Consider the following 27,493-nt stretch of genomic DNA (forward strand, 5'->3'; position numbering starts at 1 on the left):
CATTTTTGTGGTACTAAAACAATTAAAGTTTCACTGGTACTTAAATTAGTGGATTGGAGAAGGGGTCCTATTCCTAGTGACTTCACTGAGGAATCATTGTTGTTGGGTCTTTAAATACAAAATTTATCTATGAAAATTGGTATGGCATGAAAATTAGTGAATTTATATATATGGATCAGGACTGTGTGAATGGCATAGTCTCAATTACCAAATGTTAGGGTCTGGAACCAATGGAATGTCTTCTGCATAACTTTAATTCACAAACAGTATTAATTCAGTAAAATGACTAGGTCAAGCTGTGACCTTGACCATCATAAGACACCTGACAGACCTTCAAGTGATGATATTTAAGCATAAAAAGCTTAATCCCTAATATCAAACAGCTTTATAGATAAAGAGTGAAAAAGTATATATAATGGCAGACAAAATACTGAGCTGAGACCTTGACCTTGAATATATGACCTCCAAAGTAGTATGCATCACACCTTCTAGTAATGCTAAACAAGTATAAATTGATTCATCCCTTAATCCCAAATGGCTTCTAAGTTAAAGAGCAGAAAGGAAAGTATGATGGAAAATGTAAAATATTGAACCAAGGCCATGACCTTGATGATAGGGCCCAAATGTAGTATGTAACACACATTCTAATGATAATGTAAAATCAGACAAAGTTTCATCCCTTAAACTCATTTCTATTTGTAAATATTTTTGCTATGACCTTGACTGTAAAGGTAGCAACCACAAAATATGGTGATGATGTAAAAGTATACCAAATTTCTTTCATCATCTCAAATTGTAAAGTGTGATAAAATATAAAATACACGGCCATGACCCTGACCTTGAAGACATTATCCCAATATAGTACACAATACACCATCTAGTGCTGATACAGAAGTATACAAAATTATGATCTCTTAATCTCAAACAGCTATCAAGTGATAGAGCCAACAGGAAAGTGACAGCAAAGTGATGGACAGTGAAAAATATTGTGACACAACTCAGACCTGCAAAAAGATGTACAATAAATACACCAGGTTTCATCCCTTGATGTCAAATGGCTTTAAAGCCATAAGTGGAAAGAATATTGCAATGGATGTATGTATAAAAGCATTGATACTCAGTCCCTTGCTTTTCTTTAAAAAGGCTGGTGACATGTGACCTATATCCACAGGCTAAAAATAACCCAAATCACTGGCTGCTCCAGCACTACATCATCCTGAGGTAAACTTGACTGTGAAACATTCAGGCTAGTCAATAGAAACACTATCTATCCCACCAGATTTCAAACTGCCACTGTGAGCAGAACAATGCCACATCAACCAATGGCAAGATGGATTGAATAAGAAGTTAGATGAGAATTTTATGTGCAGAACTACAATGTATATGCACAGTATCATCGACAGAATGATCTAGCTTTTCTGGCTACCTGATTATTGAGTCCAGTGAATTCAACTACCATATATATTCACTTATAAGATCAGTCCAACTGCAAACTACACAAGACCCAGATCTGCTATTGCAAATACACCAGTAGATCTGGATCTGATCAGTTTCTTAGTAGTAACAAGAAGAACAAACAATACAGACCCTGATCTGCATACACATTATGATACAACAGATCAGGATCTTTGTTGTTTGCAGTTTGTATTGACTTATAAGCAAGTATATATGGTAACATCTTATACTATTTTGAACCCTTGCTCAAAACTACTTACTTTTCCTGATTTATTTCCTCCTACAATGTTGTTGTTGTTGTTGTTGTGGGGTTTAACGCCATTTTTCAGCACACGATATGCTATACGTGGCAGCCAGTATTAATGGAAGAACCCCCGACCCACGAGAAGCTACTGGCAAGCTTTCTCACATATATGGTAACGTCTTATACTATTTTGAACCCTTGCTCAAAGCTACTTACTTCTCCTGATTTATTTCCTCCTACAATGAAGTAAGCTGGTGCAAGCATCTCTGTGTATCCCAACATCTTTATTGCTTCATCAAAGCTTTTGACAGATTCCATTGTGTTTCGAGTTAAAAATCCCATCCACTGCCCTGAACGCTTTCCCAATAACCACTCCAGGATACCTAAACAAAAATAATCTATTTACTTAATACAGCATAAAATCAAGAACCCCTCAAACTAGCTGATACTCTACTGTGAAGAAAGAATTTCCAGGAATACAAGATATGACTATTTTTTATTTTTAATTGTCAAGTCTATGTCTGATGTTCTTGAGCAATAAGATTTTCAAAATAGTCATTGTGGTATCCATATTGTAACTAAGAATGGCACCATTTTCAGTGATGACAAACAGATTTTTGATGAAAATTCCATATTGTTATGACTATCTATTCAGAAGAAATGACAAAATTTTCAACAAGTTCATTGTCTAGAGGCAAATTTAAAGAGCATTTCAATAAACTCAAGAATTTTTCAAAAAAACCAACTTCATATAAATTCAACGAGCTTTCAAGAAAACAAATACAATTTAAGGTTTTTGTCAATGTTTTATGAATCATGCAGTAATGAACTGATGGTCAGACACAGAGTATGAAAATATTTTCCTATTTAACACTGGGGATAATAACTCAGTCCTATTTCTAGAAGGAAGTAGACCCTAACTAGTAAAAGATATTCCCTTAAGAGAAAATGACCAGAAATTAACTTACCTAGGTAGCCTCCATCAAGCTTAAATCTTTCATTCATCGTCAGTGTGAAAAGTCCCTGCAGAAGAAACGAATTTTATTCTCCTAAATACATATAAAAATAAACTGTAAAATTGGATATCTAAACAAAATAATAAAGTACTAACATATTATGATAATTTCCTACACAATAAGGCCAAAGTTTACATTGAAAACCATTTAATCTCCTATACAATAAGGCCTAATGTTACAGTAAAAACTGTTTAATTTCCTATACAATAAGGCCAAATGTTACAGTAAAAACCATTTAATTTCCTATACAATAAGGCCAAATGTTACAGTGAAAACCATTTATTATCCTATACAATAAGGCCTAATGTTACAGTGAAAACCATTTAATTTCCTACACAATAAGGCCTAATGTTACAGTGAAAACCATTTTATTTCCTATACAAGGCCTAATGTTACAGTGAAAACCATTTAATTTCCTACACAATAAGGCCTAATGTTAGTGAAAACCATTTAATTTCCTATACAAGGCCTAATGTTACAGTGAAAACCATTTTATTTCCTATACAATAAGGTCTAATGTTACAGTGAAAACCATTTAATTTCCTACACAATAAGGCCAAATGATACAGTGAAAACCACTTAATTTCCTATACAATAAGCCAAATGTTACAGTGAAAACCATCCAATTTCCTATACAATAAGGCCAAATGTTATAGTTGAAACCATTTAATTTCTTATACAATAAGGCCAAATGTTACAGTGAAAACCATTTAATTTCCTACACAATAAGGCCTCATGTTACAGAGAAAACCTTTAATTTGTGTGCCCTCATCTTACTTTTACTAGCTCATAAATACTACTGATACAGAAATCAATTCTACATAAACACTTAACAAGTATTCAAGTGATACAAATACATTGCTTTTTTAATAAGTTGTTTCATGTATACCAATGTCACTGGAAAGAAAATTCTTTACACCATGACGAAGTAAATTATCTAAGTGGTAATGAGTATATGAGTCAGTGAGTTGTTGAAGTTTAATTGTATTGGTTTGGTTCCTTATGACACAGCAACACAAGTAGGTCATTTAGTGTAAAGGCAATTGTAAAGTGACTTGCCCATGGGCACACCATGGTAGCTGACCAGGGTTGGCCCAATGGTAGGGTTCCAACCCACACATTCAATTGTGAGTCCAGCATGCTAACAACTAAGCCAATGTGTTTCCATAGCCATGACAACTTGAAGGGTGTGTGTTCAAATCCAATGATCAGATCAGCCTAAATCAGCAACCCTGGTGTATCCATGGGCAAAGCACATTTTTCTAAGTGCCTAGACACAATATAACCGACAAAGTGTTGTTGTGTCAATAAAATCCCAATGACCAAACCAAAATGAATGAAAAAAGATAAGTTTGCTCTAAAAATGGTAAAAATGCTTCAAAATCAAGAGATTTTTCAAAGTATAATCTCTTGTCAGGGATTGCTGTTTATGTAAAAAAGCAACATTTTTTAATAAATGTTCTTGAAATTTTGCATACAAGTTTGGACATGTTCAGCTAAGGGTGGATGATATGAAATTCAAATGGTAAAAATGGTTTACAAAGAATATTTTCATTCCTTAATCAAAGTTGATTGAGAATATTTTGTTTTTAGAAATTAATTTTGAATATAGTCTTTTTTGACAGAATTAGTCCAATAACATTCAGTAATGGAAGAATACAATTAGACTGGAATGTCATGTAATTACCATTATAAATATTGCACTATCATATTCTGTATGTTCTCTCTCTAATCAAGAAAAGATACAAGATAATTCTTAAAAAGCCAAAGAAGTAACCTTAACAAGCATAGAAAATATCATATGTTTCACTGACTGGTTTAACTGCTGTAAGTATGCCTATATAACCAGCAAAGTTGACAGACTTGAACACAGTCTTCCCTCCTTTCTGCCAGTCAATGTTGATGATAGTTGGTCTCAGTGCAGATGTTATTTCCCATGTCTTGTTTTTTGTATTCCACCTATAAAGATTCAATATACTTCTGTTTTTATTACTCCTTAGAAAAACAAGAAACTATGATTTCTCTGTAATCCTCTCTCTGATTTATATATTGAATTGAGCTCCATTACATCAAAACCATTCTTCAAACCAAACTGAGTTTGACATGGCCCGATTCCCATACTGCATTGCTTCAATGTGGGTCAAACACAGCATAATTTCCATACTGTCTTAGTTCCAAGTGAGTCTGGCAAGGCCTACTTCACATTCTATATTTGTTCAGTGTTTCTCTTACATGACTTAATTTCAATACTGTTTGCTCAATATGGGACTGATAAGGCCTAATTCCCATACTGTATTTACTCAATATGGGTCTAATATGGCCTAATTCTCATACTGTATTCATTCAATATGTGACTCATAAGACCTAATTCCCATACTGTATTTTCTCAATTTGGGACTGATAAGACCTAATTCCCATACTGTATTCACTCAATATGGGACTGATAAGGCCTAATTCCCATACTGTATTTGCTCAATACGGGTCTAATATGGCCTAATTCACATAAGGTATTCACTCAATATGGGACTGATAAGACCTAATTCCCATACTGTATTCGCTTAATATGGGACTGATAAGACCTAATTCCAATACTGTATTCACTCAATATAGGACTGATACGGCATAATTCCCATACCATTCACTCAATATGGGACTGATATGGCCTAATTCCCATACTGGATTGACTCAATATGGGTCTGTATTTGCTCAATGTGGGCCTGACCTCACTTAATTCCATGTGGTATTTGCTAACTATGTCTGACATGGTTGAATTCCAGATTGATCTTGCTCCATGAGGTCTAACACTCAAATTCCCATACTGCATTTACTCAATGAGTCTAACAGGCATAATTCCCATATAGAATTTACTCAATGAGTCTGACAGGCATAATACCCATATTGCATTTACTCAATGAGTCTGAAAGGCATTATTCCCATACTGCATTTACTCAATGAGTCTGACAGGCATAATTCCCATATTGCATTTACTCAATGAGTCTGACAGGCATTATTCCCATACTGCATTTACTCAACGAGTCTGATAGGCATAATTCCCATACTGTAATTGCTCTGTGTGGGTCTCATATAACTTGTTTCCCATACTGTATTTGCACTACATGATTTGAACAAATCTTACAAGGCTAGATTCCAATAATGTGCATGTATTTGCTCAAAAACGGCTTGATGTGGCTCAATAAAAATACTGTATTTGCTCAACATGTATATCAAATGGCTTGATCCACAAAATGTATCTGCCCTTGTGGTTTAAAAGAGGATTCCAGCAATACACTTTTTGGGAATAGTTTTAGCACATTGGCATATTGTTTCTAACCTCCTATCCCATATCACTTGCAATTTCTGAAGCAATTTGTATTACCCTGTACAGCAGACACATAAATGACACTGAAACACTGTAATATTCAGCAGAGTTATCTCCATCTATTCAGTTATGATAGCTGCCCAGGGTTGCCAAGGCAATGATAAGGATTAACTGTTAAGTAGTCAAACTGGCTTCTTGCCTATCTACTTAAGACTAACTTTGAGCTATTTGTGTAGTTTGGCCACAGCTGACCAGAATATGAGATCAGTCAGTATTTAGTGAATGCATTAAAAAAAACTCTCCAATTTAGGCCCCAATCTCTATAAAAAAAAATTTAATCTCCCTATTTGGCTTCTGAAAAGTTGATGTATGAATCAGCGAAATGTTCTGACCAGCTAAAACCTGTCATGTTCGATTGGGATATTTAATAAAATATGGACCACCAGATGGCTTAATTAATATAGTACTATCATCCCTAGGGCCGGACATAGATCAATTCTAAAATTTTATTTGCTCAGTGTTTAATGTGTACCCAACGTTAAATAACAATCTATGCATAATTTATTTTTGTACACCTCAATTTTTATGGCTTCTGGAGATAACGGACAAGAGACAGGGTCTTCTTCTTTAGAGGGGCTATTGTTCACTGGGGCTATAAATCTGTGGTTGTGACAAAGCAAACAATCCACAAAAATCCATATCCCATTAAAAATAGTACATTCATAGTTCATCTAGTTCTGCAAAAGGCACTGGTAATTTGGGATCCATGCTTTTTGTTCTATTTGTGATTTCAAACAGCTCTCTGCCAGCGCTTTATGCCACAGAAGATCTGGGATTACCATGTTTGCTGCTCAATGTGCACTATTATCCAATGATAAGCCCCCACCTCTGCATCTGACAATTTTTAACACGTTTAGAAAATATTTACAAAGGATACCCTTGTCTGACAATAACCCCACCCCCAGCTCTGAAACAAATATATTAGTCTGTTCTCTTGGAATAATTGCAGAAATGTTGTATATACATACAGGTAAATATATTATTCCCTCAAAACAACAACACACCTAAATATATGGAGAAATCATATTTTCGATTTCTAATATTCGCAGCGTCAATTTTTATCATTTTATACAGGGTGGCATGATATTCGCTACCCTACACTACAGAACATTGACATCAAATTATCAGGAAAAGAACAATTTAATTTTATTCCAATTATTCAATCAAATCTCAAGTCCTCCGATGAGTTTATATAAATGGAGGTTCTACACTTCTTGTCTTTCCATACAAATTGTATTAAAAAATTACAGCAATATTACAGCTACACTGTATTTATTTTGACCTGTATTTACTGCATACCAGTCTACTTGGATATCATGGTGGTTCCAAACCAAGAATTTATCATGAATCTATATGGCAATTACTTGCTGTACATCGAGGATAGCAGACGTACTTTGGGTGCGCTCTATATCAACTTGAAACTACTTGTTCGTAAGCTTTTATTAATTCAATAATTACATTGATTTCATATGTTTGTTGCTTAACAATTTAAATTTTCGTTTGTAGCAATCTGTAATTTTGACATAGAGTGCTTTTTTAAATACATGACACAGTTTTACGCAACAGCGTGAGACCATATAAGCGAAATTCACGTTGCTCTTACGATTAGCTGATAAATAATTTGGACCACAGCCGTGATCCATTATACCAATTAATCCTTTTTGTATTACTTAATTGTGCAATTTTTGTAATTGTGTAGTATAGAGAATTGTGCCTTTTCTACTACAGTGTGTTAGAGTTCGAAACATTTTGGGAATTTGTTCTCCAAATAGTATTATGGCCCAGGGACATAAAACTATGTATAAAGGCGCAAGACTTGATCAGTACTTTGCAGTTAAATTAGAGAAAGGGGATGGGAGAGATATTTTAATAGCCTCTCACCCCAAAGGATGCCAACTGCTAGATTTCGGGGACGTTGCAGATTGCCCCCGACAATCAGACATAATCAATGCCTTCAAAGCTAAAGGATTACCCATAGATGAGATTGAGGGAATACAAAATGGAGGGAGAAATAGATTTATTATCTACCCCAAAGACTATGACACCCCCCTATTAGACATGGGGCAAATAGACATTAAGGGAATGACAGAAAAGGTGTCTGAAGCCCCCCAAATCACCAGAGGGTTAGAGCCCAGAACAAGAGACGTAATGGTCTCGGGGCTCCCCTTGGAAGTTGATACCGAAGCTCTGATAGACAAAATAAAACAGAAATTCCAGATCAACATTAAAATCCAAAAAATGGCAACTGTGTGGGGGTACCAGAAAATAAAAACCGGGGTAAGAATCATTACATTTGCCAAAGAGGATGAAGCCAAGCTCCCAGCATTTTTCTATGTTTTGGGTTTCCTGCTAAAAACGTGGTACAAGGGATGTGAGTACGAGCATCCCTGTACATGATGTAGGAAAACTGGGCATGCGCCCAGAGACTGTACAAATCCGTTAGCCCCAAGCGCATATGCAAGTGCGGCAGCTACAAATACAACAAAAACTGTTGATGAGGAAATAAATGGCGAAAATTTGATTGATTTCGTAAATACGGACACAACTGACCAGACAACCTCACAACTAAATGACACAACAACCACACCTTATGGAAACACTCAGACACCCACAATAAATACGACCGGCAAAGATCTAGAGTGGGAAGACTTTGTCATCCCAAAAAAGACCTGCCGTCCAGGAACCCCCAAATACGAGGATGAAATATTGGGGAAAAACCCGTATTTTCTAATACAACTTGAGGATGAAATTATCCAAAAGGGTGAGGAGAAACCAGAAGAGTCACCAGGAATCAAACCCATGACATCAACATCAACACCAGCGCAGTCAACACCGGCGCATAAGCGCAAACACGCCACGTCGTCTCATGACTCCTCCCCTGAAGGGGAGTTGAGCTATGTGTACCAAATACTAAACAAAACCCAAGGAACAGTAATCCCTCCCATACGGGCTAAAATCATGAAAAAAAGGAAAAACAAAGACAGGGACTTTGAAACCACGACAGAACAAACAAAAAATGAAAATCGAACTGACACGGAAAACGAAAGCGAATACGAATTAGACATGGAAACCATAAACGACTCACAGCTTACAGAAAACAGCAACCAATCAAACAAGGCTCTGGGACCAATCCAGAGTCCCACAGGAATGTATACATAATATGAATAAAATATAATATTTTTTTTAATATAACAACTTTAACTGAAATACATACAATTAAATTCTATATAAAAGTGATGCAGCACATGGGAGTGAAGCAAAAATGGAAGAAACAAACTTCGAGATCGCTACTATCAACAGCAATGGGATAGACAAAGCGAAAGCAGACAAAATAGCCAAAGAAACAAACTTTGATGTAATAATGATACAAGAAAGAAAACAATGGAATTACGCCAGAATTCAAATTTTTATTAGAAGACAAACTTAATGCAATAGTGATATGCAACAATTTTACAAATAATGATATTAGAGGAGGGGTAGCAACAATAATAAAAAATAAACAGGGAGTAAGCTGGGAAAGGTTTGATGAGGGGGAACTTTTTAAGGGACGGTTGCTACATGTTAAAATGTTAAATTGGCATATAATGAATGTGTACATGCCAGCTAATAGAAGTAAGAAACTAAATTTAATAGAAAACTTATCTAACTACCTACAACAATATTCGATGGAAAATCTAATCAGAGGGGGATATTTCAATTGGGTAGGGGATGAAATTGACAGAAAAACTGACCTAACAACAAGTGACAAAATATACCAAACTGAAATGATAAATTTATTAAATAAACACAATTTACATGACATTTCTAGAAAACTGAACATATTAAGAAGAGAATTTACCGTTAACTATAAACAAACCCAGTCTAGCAGGATTGATAAATTTTACGGGAATTTTTATGATCCATTAATATATATTAATACTGCAATAACCAACCAAATACTATCAGACCATTTCATGGTCACTATGGACCTAAAAATGAAAAAAAGAGAAAAATGGGGGCCAGGACTATGGAAACTAAATAATAAGATTTTAAATGACAAAGAATATGTAGAAATAATAACAAAAGAAATTGAAACCTTCAAAAATGAAGAAAATATTAATATAATAAATGATTGGGATGTTTTAAAAAACATAATAAAAAGAATATCTATTCAGTACTCAAATAGAAGGGCGGAAAAACAGAAAAAAGACAAACACGAACTCAAATTAGAACTAAGCAAAACAACAAACGACGATAAAAAAAACAATTGACAGACAAAATTAAAATCATTGAAGAAGACGAAAATCAGGGGAGAATAATAAGGGCAGGAAAATTTACAGAGATCTACAACAAGGCAAAAAACTTATATAAACGAGAAGAATTTAGAAAAGGGGGAGATAAAAATTTAAACAAAATCAAAATAAACATTGTAACCTATACTGTAAAAGAAGAAATCCTAAATAGTATTTCCCAATATTATAAAGAATTATACACCACACAGAACATAGAATTCAGCACAATCGACAGCTACCTAAAAAATGTCGACTGTGAGATGACATCAACAGTACATAGAGACCAATGTGATGGAGTAATCTCAGATGAAGAAATCACAAAGAGCATAGCTACACTCACTAAAAAGAAATCGCCAGGGAAAGATGGACTCACCGTGGAATTCTACCAAAAGTTTCACCGTGAACTAACGCCGATCTTAAATGCTTTGTATAATAATATATTTTTAAGTAAAAATAAAATGACTAAAATCTATGAGGGAGGGGGTTATGACAATTATATACAAAGGGAAAGGGGATAGAGACAAGATTAAAAACTGGAGGCCCATATCACTTTTAAACACGGACTATAAGATTTTAAGTCGGACTTTAACAAATAGAGCAAAGGGTGGGATAAACAAAATAATTAATGTAAATCAAACTTGTGGGGGAAAAGGGAGGGATATACAAAACAATATTTTAAACATTAAAACTATAATTGACTACATAAATGAAACTGGTACGAAGGGTGCTATGGTACTCTTCGACCAGGAGAAAGCTTTCGACCGATTAGAACAAAGCTATATACAGAATGTTTTTAAAAAATTTGGTTTCGGACCCAACTTCCAGAAATGGACCGAAATCTTATACACTGGGATAACTTCATGTGTACAGGTAAATGGGAAATGCACGAAAGAATTTGAAATACAACGATCAGTGAGACAAGGATGTCCACTGTCAATGCTATTATACGTAATGGCAATAGAAATTCTAAGTCACAAGATAAGAAACAACCCAGAAATACAAGGCATACAAATACCAAACCTAAAAAAAGAATTAAAAATGCTTCAACACGCAAATGATTGCACCAACTTTATAAAAGAGGGGAAATGCTATAAGTATCTAGTAGAAGAATTTGAAAAATTTGGTAAAGCCTCGGGTTCCAAAATAAACCATGACAAGACCGAAATCTTAAAAATAGGTAACTGGAGGGGCAACCACCCTGGATTACCCCCACCTACTGAGAGACATGGTAAAGGTTCTAGGGGTTTACTTTGGTAAAAAAGAAGCTGTAGAAAACTATAAACATATTATCAACAAAATAAGAGAAAATGTGCAAATCTGGGCCATGGCGCCATTATGTATGATGGAGCGGGCCCAAGTGGCCAAGACTTATTTATACTCAAATATTAACTATATATTTAAATCCATAGATATGGATAATAAACTTTTAAACAAAATGGGCAATGAAATAATAGATTATATATGGAATCATAAAATGCATTATGTAAAAAAAGAGACATTATATAGGGCCAAAAGTAGAGGGGGCTTGGGGTTGCCAAGCCCCCTACTACTAAAATTAACTAACATAATCAATAGATTAAAAAAATTACAATCAGACCCAGCTACAGCGTGGGAAGCACTGGACATCTACTGATTCAGTTTCACCTTGAGAAACTGACCAGAGATATACAAAAATAACAAATTAATAAAAAAATTCGAAGTACCATGCAAATTTAAACAATATAAGAGAACTAATTTTAAAATACAGGGACAAAATAGATTTATGGAAAATAGAAATAAGTAAAGGTCACTCTTGGATTAGGGAGGAGGTAACCAAAAATATAAAATGTAGAGTAGAGCAGGACAACTGGGCGTAAATTGGACAAAAACTTGGAAAAACTGGGAAAAAATAAGATCTGTCAAAACACAAAGTATAATTTTTAAATACCTGCACAACGCCTGGCTAACAGGCGAAGAAGCAATCAAACATCGTATGATCAGGATAGTGCCAAAATGCCCTTTATGTAAAACAGCGAACTTCACCAAACTACATATGATTGCCCAATGTGATAAAACTAAACATAATAGGTCAAAGTTAATAATGGAAATAAGCAAAAAATATAAGTATAACAAAAATAACATTTTAGTCATAGATGTAGACTACGAAAACAAAATCGTTCTAAAAATTATAGACTATATAGTAACTACGATGATATCCTGTGGACAGGTGATCAAGATTTTTAAATAAGATATGTGGTACAAATATGAATATTAACCACAGTAAGAACTCAATATGTCTTACAACAAACAGATACTTACGGTCAGGCTGATATAACGCAATTTATGTTGGAATTGGGGGAGAGAGGTGGAGGGAGGAATTGGTATTACAGACCGAAGGGTCGAGTAGCGCAAATGCGAGCTGATGCCATACCCATACCCAATCCTCTCACCACAACAGCCATATTTCAAAGAAAATGTCAAATTATATATCAAATATTGTTATTTAAAAAAAAAAATTTAATTTTGTAAATTGTTTTTTTTTTATTATTTATTTTTTGCTGAAAGAAAATTCTAAAGACATATAATAATGGATACAGGGAAACTATATGGGGGAAGTAAAAGGCAATGACATCATGGGGGTAAGTACACAGTGCTATGCGAAGTGGACAGGCCCATGAAAGAGTCTTTGAAAACACCCATGTAGAAGATAAACAGACAAAAGAGACACAAATACATACTGTATAACACTTCGTTTAAAACCCTACTAACTTCTTCTATATCTTAAAAGCCATACAGCTCCTGCACTGTATGGTTGACCACTATACAAAAATGTGGTCTCATTAAACAATTTTGGATCTTTCAATAAAGAATAATCAGATAAACTAAATAAAGGAGGCCTAACTCGACCCAGGAGAAACACATAGAGAATAAAAGAAGTGTGGACCTTGGATCGAGCGTAACCTACCTATCAACATCTTTAAAAACTATTACGAGGAACGACACATATTATCACTCGAATAATACAATAGGAATTTTTTTAATAACAAATATAAATAGTACACCGTTCCATCGACAAAATTCGAAAACCATAAAACAAATTAAAAGATAAAATATAATATATCATAACGGATCTTGAATCTAAATTAGGAAGAAATACAACTGGGAAAGATATTTGATTTATACTTGCTGTCTCAAACATACAGAAAATATAGCATACACACAATATAGCACCACTACATATAGCAAACACTGAGACCTAGGCGACCTATAGCAAAGGTCACACAATTTCAAGGGAAGGAACTTCGAGCAAGGTAAGGGAAACCAGGCTCGGATGAACAACCCTTTAGATAACACTAAGGAAACATAAATACCCCATCAAAAATTCTAAAAACTACATTTTTGATATAAAATTTTGTTTTAAATAAAACATACAACACATATGAGGGGGAAACACACAAACATAAAATACTTTTATTTTTTGGAAATGGGGGGCATCTGTCTGGTGCCCCCCCACCAAAAAAAAGTAAGTTAGATCCAACTGCAAATAGCATAGAATCAGACCTGCCAGCACATTATGTCATAGCAGTCTGGATGCATGCAATTTGCAGACTGAGCTTACTTACATGTGAGTATATTCATTACATCCAACCAGAAATGTCCTTACCATAAATATAGTTTTTATGAGAGTTTTAGGCAGTAAATGCATAAAAAAATGAAGTTCTGCAAACCATACAATAAATGATGCACACAAAAATAAATGAATTTGTGCTGTTTAATTTAGCAAACAAGGTTTTTTTCCTCCATCCCTGTATTTAGAACTCAAGATTTTAGCACTGATACAGGGATTTTCCAAAGTCCCATTATTTGACAAACATTGTTTTAGTAAAGATACAAGTATTTTCCTTGGTCCAGTATTTGACACACATTTTTTGCACTGATACAGGCATTTTTCTAGGTCCCAGTATTTGACAGGCATGATTTTAGTACATATACAAGGATTTTCCTTGGTGCCAGTATTTAACATACATTGTTTTTGCACTGATACATGCATTTTGATAGGTCTCAGTATTTGTAAAAAAAAAAATTTTACTTTTACAGATTTCCACAGCAGCCAGTCATTCATTAGTCCCAACTCAGTTCATTCAATTAGCTTGCAACATTTACCATTTACTGAACTAAAATACCTAAGTCATTTAGGTCCTAAAAAATCCTGTTCGGCAATTGCCGAGATCAATGTTTACAAATATGCATTTGATATATCAAGAAGCCACAAGCAAATCTTTTTAATTAATGCTAAGAACATTATGCTCATTTAAGTGAAACGAGAAAATGTTGATGGATGTACAACAGCTGGGCACAGCATGATATTTACATAAAATGGACACTGCGCCATACAATAATCACAAAGCTTAACGCCATGTAAGAAATATTTTTATTAAATTAAAAAGAAATACTGATCAACATCAGAGATTTATCTGGGTAGAACTTTCATGCAAAAGTGAAGATTTTGTTCACTCTTCAGAAAACATGTATATTACTACACAGAACTCAAGACATATGGTCATAAATAATTCCATTAATAATCATTATTTGACACGTTTATCCATAATGTGATTTTGAAAGACTTTTGTACTGTAAGCTGGATAGGAACCTGAATCTTCTTCTAAACTTTTTTTTGTTACATAATTATTCATAAAACTGCATAAAGATTTAGTGATGCCTTGAAATGGCTAATGAATATAATCTATTAGTGGCCGATCAAAATTTTTACAGACTTACCCTAGGAACAAACCAAAGTCCAAGTTCCTTGCATGGTAAAGTCTACCTGCGAGAAGAATGTACAGAAATATATTTAACTTAATATTTCATAATAGCTGTAATGCTACATCTCACAACTGAAAATGCATATACAATGACACATCCACAATTTTATTAATCAGGACTGATGCTAAATAATCTTAAGGTTCCTTTAGTTCAAATAATCATTACCATATATACTCACATACAAGTTGGGTTCAAATGCAAACTTCACAGACCCAGATCTGCCATTGCATAATGTGCCAGCAGATCTAGATGTATGGAATTTAACAGGATTAATCAGTAGAACAAACAATAAAGACCCTGAGTCATAATGGCAGATTTGGGTTTATGTTATTCACAGTTAGTTTCAACTCATAAGCAAGTATTTATGGTGAGTAAATGACCTGAAATAATTACATCCATTGATACATAGTGTCATAAGAGTTATGTAACATTAAAACTCTTTGTTTTCAAAGACTGATACAGTATACTGCCTCAGAGATATGGTAGTCAAGAAATTCCAGGTTTAAAGTGGATGAAGGTTTAAAGTGGATGAAAACTGGTTAACATGTTTAAACTGCATTGTAACGATTCACTGGGGAAAGGATCTCTAAGAAGATTGATGTGATTACATCATTAGCATTGTCTGAACAAAATATTCAAACAAAATGAAATAAGAAATAAAATTTGCCAACAAATACTATATTTTTATGCTAATTGTAGCTGCAGTCATAATTTAATTTATTGTAAATTAAACAATGTCTTTTGCATTTGATGCATTTGCTATTTCTATAAAGCACACTTCAAGTAAAACAAGGTACAAAAGCTAAAGTTTGTAAATCTTTTGCCATTTTTCTATCTCATTCCAATAAGCAAATGCAGATGTGAATGGAATGCAAATGGAATGAAGTCTTAGCACAATTGCCTGCTTCTGGGTCTGTCAGTAGCCATATCTATTAATATATGTTGCAAAATCTGTTTGCCATAATTAACTGCCCCATAGCTTTATAATATCTTGGTTCCATAGCTGATTTTAACATCACTTATAAGACATTTTTTACTATTATCATGCTGTGGAAATTGGTAGCCAAGTACATTTTCCTTTGAAGTACTGAGGCAACCTTCACTACATCTATGCATAAATTAATGGGGAAAGCTTCACATTTGAAACAAATTCACAGTTAAATTCAACAAGCAAAATTTTTTGAATTAATTGAAACTTATCTGATGAGATTCATCCCACCAATCTACCTCATAGCTACGCCACCTTATGGCAACCTCATAGCTGTAGTTTACCCTGGTGATTTTACTGCATTTGAGTACCATATATACTTGCTCATGAGCAGAGTCCAATTACAAACAGTACAGACCCAGATCTGCCATCATAAAATGTGCCAGCAGATCAGGGTCTGTGCAATTTGCTAGGAGTAATCATTAGAACAAACAAGATGGACCCTGATCTGCAGCAACACTATGCTACAACAGATCACAATCTTTAGTTTGACTCAACTTATAAGCAAGTATATACTGAAACTGGCAAGATGTGATGTCATTTCTTTTTAATAAGATAAAGCAATGTGCCTGTTAATTAAGTAAGTATTACTGCATATAATGTAATACAGTGTACTCCAAAAATTGAATTTTGGGTAAATTTCCAGAAAGTTAAAGTTTATTATAATAAGGGTACACAAATAATGTCGTCAACAGTGTACAATCACACATGTACAAACTAGAACACTGTCATCAAAAGTATATAATCACACATGTACAAACTAGATGGACACTGTCATAAACAGTGTCCCATCACACATGTACAAACTAGATGGACATTGTCATAAACAGTGTACTATCACACATGTACAAACAAGAAGGACAAAGCCAACAACAGTGTGCCATTGTATTTGTACAAAATAGATGGACAATGTCATAAAGAGTGTGCCATCACACATGTACAAACTAGTAGAAGGACAATGTCATCAACAGTGTCCCATCACACACATACAAACTAGAAGGACCATTTCATCAACAGTGTGCCATCACACATGTACAAAGTAGATTGACAATGCCATCCACAATGTGCCATCTCACATGTACAAACTAGAAGGACCATTTCATCAACAGTGTGCCATCACATATGTACAAAATTGATGGACAGTGTCATCAACAATGTGCCATCACACATGTACAGACTAGAAGGACCATTTCATCAACAGTGTGCCATCACACATGTAGAAACTAGAAGGACCATTTCATCAACAGTGTGCCATCACATATGTACAAAATTGATGGACAGTGTCATCAACAATGTGCCATCACACATGTACAGACTAGAAGGACCATTTCATCAACAGTGTGCCATCACACATGTAGAAACTAGAAGGACCATTTCATCAACAGTGTGCCATCACATATGTACAAAATTGATGGACAGTGTCATCAACAATGTGCCATCACACATGTACAGACTAGAAGGACCATTTAATCAACAGTGTGCCATCACACATGTACAAACTAGAAGGACAAAGTAATCAACAGTACGCCAACACACACGTACAAACTAAAAGAGTTATTTCCAAACTTCGAGCTTAGAAACTCTCCACAATAATTGTTCAATCATTCTACCAATATGGCTGTGCATAATTTGATAGAATTATGATCTTATCTTGAAACTGGCTTAAACCAGAAAGTGGAAACACTAGGCATGTTTGTAGTAGCTTCTGGGAAAATCATAATATTTTAGGGTGATTTAAGTACTGACTTACCTCATTCAGTGCAAATTTGATCGAGACATGTGCTTTTAGAACTTCCTTTTTCATGCATGTTTGGACCAAGCCAAGAAAATGTATATTAATATATGTCTATATATATATGTCTAATACATTTTTTTAAATTGAATTAAGAAATGTTGCTATAAAAAAGAAAACAAACCTGTTGGATCCTCTGCAACAATGGAAGTGCATACAGTGAAGACCTCATAGAATAGGTTGTAAAGCACTATCTCTCCTGAAACAAAACATTCATCACTCTTTGAAATTGTATAATTCACTTAAGCCAATAATTTTACTTGGAAAACTATTCTTGAAATAAATACAAAGAATATATTATATGCCATGTAGATAGATTTCATATTAAATAATTCTGACAGTCTTTGCTTCACTAATAACCATAAACTACAACTTGCTGAATATAGTGAACTTTGTGCTTTAACAACAGAAAACAAATGTGTGTGCCCAATACAATATTCAATTTAAAATAATAATATACCAATACAAAAATTTCTGATTTGTTTGGACCTGCAGTTATGCTTTTAGAAACACCTGCATATATGTTGTCAGTTATTGGTATAAATCAATGTATTTTGGTGTCACTAAATTTGTGCAAAATATTAAATTCAAAATATCTGAGACATTTTTTCTGATTTGTGCACTGGCTATATGCTTATAATGTAAAACTATATTAACAACAATACAATTTCAATCTTTTCTGCTGTCTTTCAATATTATGGAAATGTTATGCTCATGAAAATATTGCCATGCAAAGGAATTACCTAGTTGCAAGCCAGAAGCATTAGCCATACTTTTCAATTCATCTGCAAAGGGTTGTGGTAACATGCTATCCAACTTTGGCTGTAAAATATTATAATGAAGTTAAACCATGGTATCATTCAATGACTCAAAAGTCTGCATTATTTAAACTAGGAAAAACAGAATAACAATCAGTAACTCAATATCTACAAAAAATAGAGACCCTTGATGGTCACTAATTTTCTAATGGTTCAAAACAGTTTGTAGGAACCATGACAAAAACATTTCTCCCTTTTTTTATTCACTGAGTATTGAAATCAACTGTTATTTGTGACAGTCTCTACCATACCAAATTTGGTATCAAAAATAATTTCTTATAAGTACAAGTTTAAATGTTCAGAATTGCAGCAGAAAAATCTTTATCATCATGACCTTGAACCAATAAGAGCCCCTTGTACCATTATCAGTCTTAATGACCTTGGACCTTTAAGAGTCATTGTACCACAATCAAACAAAACACGATATGCTTTTGCTGCAACCGTATTTAGCACTCTTTTTGTTTTAAGTGACAATGTTTCAGGATTTGAACAATACTGTATAATATGATTCACTATGATCCTTCTGAGGTCATGTTTCACAAGTGTTTCATTTTATATATGTTTTAAAACAGCATCAGTTGGGTAAAATTCAGCTTTCTTCTGCCAGCAGGAAGCCACTTTTCAAGTGCATCATCCTAAAATGCAATAATGCTATTCTGCAGGGATTTTTCTCCTCATTTAAAATATATTTATAAATATAAAAAAATATAACTATTGTAAATTAAAATATGCAACGTGCAATCCTATGTAAACTTGAAGAAGCTTATAACACATGATATTGATACATTTATTTGGAAATTGTCAACATTACCTATGGCAAAGTTTGATTAAGGCAGCTTGTTTATAGTTTTATATTTACCAGTATATAAAGTATTGACAAATTTTTCAATCAAACCTTGTAGTGTCAAGACATACTTGAATGCTACAGTGTAAGTTTGGTTCAATCAATAAATTATTTATTTATTTTTTTAACTTTTAAACTGGCATTATTTTAAGTGTTCTATAGATATATCCACAAACTTGATTAGATAAAAATTCACTTATAGTTATATCTCTACATGCTCAAAAGCCATTACAAATAAAAAAAAACAGACTTTTACCTTGAAATCAATATCGTGCTATCAATCCATTTATTGAACAAAAACCAGATAAAAATCATGGTCCAAATCCATTTCTTTAAGTTATAAGCTCAATGAAATATGAAAATGCAAGCAGTGACCATGGACTGAACACCAGAGTGAAGTGGGTCTGGTTTGTTGATTGACTGATTGTATTTTAACGGCGCATCAGCACTGTTTGGCTATTTAGCACCATACAAAACGTTATATGTATAATCTTTTACAAATTATAAAAAGTCTCATATCTACTGGCAATATAAAAACTGGATAGTTGAAATTAAAACGATAAGATGGTAACGGTGAAAAATAAAGCTTTCCGATCAACAGGGGATGTAAATGGTGTATGTTAATGAAGAGTGATGAAAATGTATTGAAAAAATGGGACAGTATATATACTGCATAAAACTGTTCTAGGTGATAGCATAAAAGTTTGAGTTTAGAGTAAATGTTCACTGCTTTCAGGAACTCTATAATACAAGTGATGTTTATTGTATCAAAAAGATCCTTTATGTCACGCACATTGTAATACTGATCACGTGTTGGTTGCAGGTCAAAACACTCTATCATAAAGTGCTTAACGGTGAATCGTTCATTGCAAGAAATGCACTCTAGTGGGTCTTCACCATTTAGGATGTGGGAGTGGGTTATATAAGTATGACCAATTCGAATTCTTGCAATGACTACCTCCTCCCTACACATGATTCTGTAGGAAGGAGTCCATTCTCCCAGGGTTGGCTTGATGGCGTGAAGTTTATTATTCACTGCGTCATTCCATGATGACTGCCACTTCTGACGTAAAGTCTCTTTGATACTGGGTTTAAAATCAGTATATGGTATTTTAAAATCAGATGGTTCATGAGATAGGGCAATTTTAGCAGTGCGATCTGCTTTTTCATTACCTTTAATACCAACATGGCTAGGTAACCAACAGTATATGATATTGTGGGAGGTACTCAGCTTAGTATTTTTGATGAGAACATTGGTCAACAATTAGTCCTCCAGTTTTCTATTGTGTAGTGACTGAAGTACTGATAGGGAGTCGGAGAAGATGCTGCTGTTTAAAATACATTTGTTTTCGATATATTGCAGAGCAAGGTCTATTGCTCTGATTTAGACTGAAAAAATTTATGTGCCATTTGGCAAGCGAACTTGCATCATTTGATTTCCACACACAAAGGCTGCAGCAGCCTTTTCCTCATCCTTTGATCCGTCAGTATAAATTCTTGTGTAGTTTTTAAATTCGGTGAGGAGTTCATGATAAGAGTTGTGGAAGATGGATGGGTTTGTCTCAGATTTATTTCTATCGTGTAGCGTAAAAAGTACTTTTGGTTGTTTGAGTAGCCAGGGAGGTGTTTCAGAGATGACGTTTTCTGAATTTTAGAAAGATAAATTTTCATAGTGTCAAGGCTGGATGCTATTCTAATGCCAAAGTAAGGTATGGCATTTGGTTTATTTTCATATAAGGCTTTGTATTTGGGTTGAAAAACAGCAGAAAAAGCAGGGTTCAGAGAGTTTGATCTTAATTTGAGAGCATATTGTGCAGAAAGCATTTCTCTACGATGTGATAAAGGTGGTTCGTTTGCTTCAGCAAGTAGGCTTTCAAATGGGGATGTCTTAAATGCTCCCAAAGCGAGTCTTATTCCTTGATGATGTATTGGATCAAGCATTTTCAAATATGACTTTCTAGCTGAACCATAAACAACGCAACTATAGTCCAGTTTGGAGCGAATAAACGTTCTATATTGACTGAGGATGACTTTTCTATCAGCACCCCAGTCAGTGTGCGCTACTACTTTAAGTAGGTCTAGAGATTTTAAGCATTTAGCTTTCAACTTCTTTAGGTGTGGATTAAAAGTCAGTTTTCTGTCAAAGATAATACCTAAAAACTTTGTTTCTTCAACAACTGGAATAGGTGTTCCATCCAGCATGAGTTTAGGTTCATCGTGATGTCTTCGTAACTGACAGAAATGCATGCATACTGTTTTTTATTTCGAGAATTTGAATCCGTTAGTACTGGTCCAATTTTGAATTTTGTTTATATTTTGCTGTAGTTGTCTTTCGATTGTATGCATGTGCTTTGATCCACAACATAGTAGAAAATCATCAACATATAGTGAGCAATCCACACCAGGAGTCAAACACTTGGTGATGCTATTGATTTTGATGTTGAAAAGTGTCACAGATAAAATACTGCCCTGGGGCACACCCATCTCTTGCTCACGCAGATTTGAGAGGGTAGAGCCCACTCATACCTTGAATTCTCTGAGAGAAAGTTTGATATGAAAGACGGCAGATGGCCTTTAGACTCAGATTGTGCAGGTCATTTAGTATCCCATACTTCCATGTCATGTCATAGGCCTTTTCTAAATCAAAGAAAACTGCTGCTAAATGTTCCTTCTTGATAAATGCATCGTGAATAAATGTTTCCAGTCTAACCAGATGATCATTGGTGCTCTGGCCACTTTGGAAAGGAGATATGAAATTGTTAGTTTCCAGGTACCATACAAGCCAAGAATTGATAATTCATTCTATTGTTTTGCACACACAACTTGTGAGTGCAATAGGTCGATAGTTGGCAGGATCTGCGCCATCTTTACCTGGTTTGGGAACTAGTATTACTATTGCTTCTTTCCAAATTTTAGGTACGTTACCAGTAATCCATAAATCATTGAAGATTTTCAATAGAGATGTTAATGATGATTCTGGAAGGTGTTTCAAAAACTGGTAATGTATTTTGTCAGGTCCAGCAGATGTATCATGGGCCTTGTCTAAAGCCTTCATAAGCTCCAATAGTGAGAACAGTTGGTTATAAGTTTCCGAGTTGTTGGATGTAAATTTTAAACGTGACTTTTCTTTTTGAGTTTTTAATCTTCGGAAGGCTTCTGAATAATTAGATGATGAGGAATTTTTAGAGAAACTGTCAGCAAGAATATCTGCTATGTCTCATTTTGAACTAAAAGTGTTGCAGATGTCAGAGAGAACTGTGTGTTTTCTTTCCGTTCATTTTACGAACAGTATCCCAAACTTTAGAGGAACGAGAGTTTAAAGAAGAAATATATTTCTTCCATGATGCTCATTTACTTTCTTTGATTGTGCAGCAAGCTTTGGCCCAGAGAATATGAATTGAACTTAAGTTTTCGGGTGTCGGATGATTGTTAAATTTTTTTAAAAGCTTCTCGGCGTTGTCTAATGGCTTCCTTACATTCCTTACTGACCCAAGGTTTTAGGGTTCTTTTACAGTTCGATGAGGACTTAGGAATGGATTCCTCTGCAATCTCGGTTAAAATAGAAGTAAAATGCTGAATAGGGTCATTAGCATTGAAAACTGTATCCTCATTCAGCCGAGTTTTACTGAGTGTTTCAAACTTAGCCCAGTCGGCCTTCTTTAAATTCCATTGCAGAACTGCGTCATCAATTGTAGACTTAATATTTTCAAGGGAGATTGGAAAGTGATCACTGCTGTGAAGGTCATCAGCGACCTTCCATTCATGGTCCAAAAGCAGTGAAGGAGAACAAATTGTCAAATCGATGCACGTGTATGCACCCATTCCTGGGTGTAAATATGTCGGTGTTTTGGTGTTATATAGACACAGATCGTGTCTAGAAATGAAGTCTTCAACTTTGTGACCTCTGTCACTTATATGATTTGATCCCCATAAAACGTTATGGACATTAAAATCCCCAAGTAAAACAAATGGCGTGGGAAGTTGCTGAACAAGATTGTCTAATTCGTTTGGTACTAGGTTTGTGTTTGGTGGTAAGTAAATAGAGCAAAATGTAATCACTCGATGTAGAGTGATGCTTACAGCAATTGCTTGCAAATTTGTGGTTAAAGGAATGATGTTATGAGGGGCTCTGTTGTTCACAATAACAGAAACTCCTCCTAAGGCCCTGTCAACACTTTGGGAGTAGGTGTTAAACAGGGAGTAGTTTTTATGTGTGATGTGATTGTATCTTTCAAGAATGTTTCCTGAAGGCATAGTAGTGCAGGATTATGTTCGTTTAAAAGCAGAAGAATATCATGGTAGTTGGCTTTAAGTCCTCGACAGTTCCATTGTATGATGGTGTTCTTCATTATAATTTTTAAATGAAGATTATGGAGCTAGGTTAGACCTATCGCAGAGGGAATCTGTGTGGTTATTTCTCTGGAGGAAGTACGGGGGTGAATTTTTTGTTCGTGGGTCTGGAGCCACCTCGAGTGCATGGAGCAGTTTCTTCTGCATCCATGCTCTCAATGTCTCCAAACCTGTTATAGAGTTTGATGGGGTCATCTGACCCCTTTTGTTGCCTGTTTCCATGAGATTTGTTTTCATTCTTTGGTGATTTCAGTGGTTGTGTATTACTGAAAGTAGTTTGAGTAGATACCATGTTTTTCTGTACTTGGTAATGGGGGGTGTTAGAGCTTGGTGATGAATTGAGTGTTTCTGTTTGTGTTTGAGTGTCCTTTGTTGTTTTTGGATTGTTCTTCACTACAGTGGAGAAGTATGGGCCAGGATGGGATGTTTTGGCCTGAAAGAGTTTTCTGGCTTCTGGATAGTGTATGTTAGATGTTTATTTTACACTTTGTATTTCCTTCTTCTGTTTCTAGGTATCACAATCCTTGGAATTGGCATGGTGCTCCTATCCACAGTTGACACAATGCAGAGTTGCTCTACAATCAGATTCCTGATGAGAATGGTCTCTGCATCAGCCACATATTTGGCTTTTTGAGCAACGGTCTTCGTAATGGCCATATTAATTAGAGCACCGAAGGGGGTTTGGAATGTATATCTCAACCTTCACTTGCAAGAAGCCAACTTTGACCACTCTGGATACTGTTGGTTTGTTGAAGGTGAGAACAATGGTGTTAGTGTCCTGCAGGTTGTTATTATGTTTAATATGTATTCTACGTACTGCAGTGACACCTTCATTTTTCATCCCTTCAATGATATCTGTGTCGCTGACTCCAGCCAAGTCACAACAACGAATCACACCTTTGGATGTATTGAGTGTTTTCTTGATATTTTCTGTCTGACCTCATCGCTCACTCAACAAGAAGGTAACCCGATTTCATTTTTTTGACGCTTTTTGGTGTACCAATCGATCCTGTGATTGTCTTTTCGATCACAAACAGAGATAGTGCTGCAAGCAGTTTTGTGGCATCTTTAGATTTCATAACCATGAAGCATGGAAATGACTCCACACTACAAGGTTCATCATCTGACTCAGATCCAGTTTTGGTGCGTTTGTTTTTTGGAAATGACTCCACACTACAAGGTTCATCATCTGACTCAGATCCAGTTTTGGTGCATTTGTTTTTTTGTTTTTTGTTTATTTTCCATGTTGGATTGTATAAAATTCAGCACCCGTGCTCCCCGCCCACCATGGAGCCCAACAAGGGGACACTTTGCAAATGCCAGGGATACACAGATGCTATACTCAGTTGATAAAATTACCTAAAATTACCTCCTGATTGACCCGTTAAGCCACCGCCTTCTAGGAAGTCTTCTAAGACTTGGGAAAGGGAAAGATAAAGGAATAGAATGTAGGGGCAATGGTGGTATCAAGACAGATACAAGAAGAAAGATAAAGAAGGTGAGCGAGTAGATAAAAGACTACCTAGGGCTTGGTGTGACCATTCGATTTGTCAAGACCATGCCCATCCCGACCACCCGTCTAAGAGAAGTAGAGGCCAAAGTAGTGTATTGCATGGAAAGCCTCTGCTCAACTACCAGGATCCTTTCCTCCCCCAACACGGGACGCAACCCACGGCAAACAGGTTGCCTCTACTTAGTGGACTCTTATGATACATAGTGAGGCATGTCAGGCCAATTCTACAACCCCGGACCCGCAGGGGGAGGGTCTGGTTTGTAAATTTGCTCAACAACAAAGACATGGTGATCAGATCTGCACCATTTTCATTTAGGACTGATTACATACTAGGTTTTCTAGTGAAAATCCCATGTCAATGCCATGATTTGTTCCAGACAAGATTTGGTAACAAGATTTTTTAGATGCACTTATTGTTTGTACATATGTTGATGCAGTATTGGTTGCCATGTAGGTAGTCAGATTAGCACCATTTTTATTCAGGACCATTTATATATCATTCAGGTGGGTTTTTTTAGTGAAAACTCTGTGTCCATATAACAATCTAATTAATCATGAAAAGCGGCCACACAAATATTTTTAAGATTGAAACCCCTTGCAATTTGGAAAAATCTATGTCTCTATGTCAGTAGAACCATCTCTTTTGAGGGAACAGCTGTAACAATATTTTCACTATTGCCGCACTGGTGGTCATATTTTAAGGTTATCTTGGCACCATTTGCATTCTGGGCCGACTAACAACATACAATAAAAAGTCTTTTAGCCAAAATTCCAGGTCTGTATGACCATCCATTAAGGAGGAGCACCTACAACAAGTTTCCATTATGGACACCATAGGAGCCATGCTGGACATCAGACTGGTATCATATTTTTTCAAGATAATTGACACATCATAATGGTTTGTTTTTTTAGTCATACCATATGTCATTTAAAGGATCAACTGTGGATTAGGAATAACAACAACCAGACTGGGTTAAAATCAAACATGAAGTAGCAGGTAAAAATATTTTGCTACTTACTTTACAATCTAGTGGCAATAAGATTTAACAAGTGGCAAAAGTTTTATCTGATACAAATTAGCTCCTTTCACACAAGAAAATTTTAACCTTTATTTCTCTTTGATCAGTAACATTTAAACCTTGTGTAACTGGACATTTGTTTATTCTTTTGAAAGTGTCTTGTAGCAAAAATGTTCTAGCAGATTTCTCACAAGATAGCAAAACTATAAAACTGACAACAAAAGTAGTTACTTGTTCAAGTGTATTTGTTGCTGTTTTGTTGGTGTTTTTGGTTTAATGCCATTTCTCAGCACAAGATAGGCTATGCATGGTAGCCAGTATAAATGGTGAAGGAAGAACCCAGGAAAACCTCAGTAAGAACCACTGTCCCACAGGAAACAAGTGCCTTGGAACTCAGCAAGATTTACCAGATGTCATATCATCAACATTTTTATTTGGAACCATCTATAAAGCATTTGGTGAAAACCCCATACCAATATGACCATCCTATCTGGCGGAGTAGCAATACAAATATTTCTTGAGATTACCATAACAGCCACTATGCTGGATGTCAGATTTCGGCCATTTTCTTTTTGGGACCATCTACCGATAATAAAAAGTCTTTTGTGAAGCCTCCAGGTCTATGGCCATCCTTTCAGGAGAAGTAGCAAAAACCAGATTTTCAATATTACCATTATTTAGTGGTCATGTTAGGTATCCTATTGGCACCATTTTTATTTAGGATTATCTACATGTCATAAGAAGTCTTGGTGAAAACCTGATTTCTATATGACCATCCAATTTGGAAAAGTAGCAATAACAAGATTTTCAAGACTGGATATCTTCAGGAAGACCTCAATATTAAACTGAATGTAAGTTTCATAACTTTCTTCATATTAGTTTAAGAAGAATTGTGATAATAAACTTGCATTAATGGACAGACAGACACTGGCTGGTCAAGTGATGACAGACAATTATAGTGTGACCCCGCTATAGCGCACTCCGTTATAACGCGAATTCAG

The 27,493-nt window shown here is 35.1% G+C and overlaps 1 protein-coding gene across 1 annotated transcript in view; it reads right to left on the bottom strand.

The window, feature by feature from the left end:
- Positions 1-27,493, bottom strand: part of LOC149797017 (acid ceramidase-like) — a 50,535-nt gene that overhangs the window by 10,445 nt on the left and 12,597 nt on the right. Inside the window, exons 5-10 of the mRNA XM_089961674.1 lie at positions 18,692-18,770; positions 18,073-18,147; positions 15,124-15,169; positions 4,530-4,674; positions 2,668-2,722; positions 1,916-2,082 (exon numbers count right to left, since the gene is read on the bottom strand). Of these exons, the coding sequence (XP_089817800.1) occupies positions 1,916-2,082; positions 2,668-2,722; positions 4,530-4,674; positions 15,124-15,169; positions 18,073-18,147; positions 18,692-18,770 (567 nt within the window). The remainder of the gene's footprint in view (positions 1-1,915; positions 2,083-2,667; positions 2,723-4,529; positions 4,675-15,123; positions 15,170-18,072; positions 18,148-18,691; positions 18,771-27,493) is intronic.

The sequence above is a fragment of the Sinohyriopsis cumingii genome, chromosome 6 (genome assembly GCF_028554795.1).
Source record: "Sinohyriopsis cumingii isolate HCF-2022 chromosome 6, ASM2855479v2, whole genome shotgun sequence".
NCBI lineage: Eukaryota > Metazoa > Mollusca > Bivalvia > Unionida > Unionidae > Sinohyriopsis > Sinohyriopsis cumingii.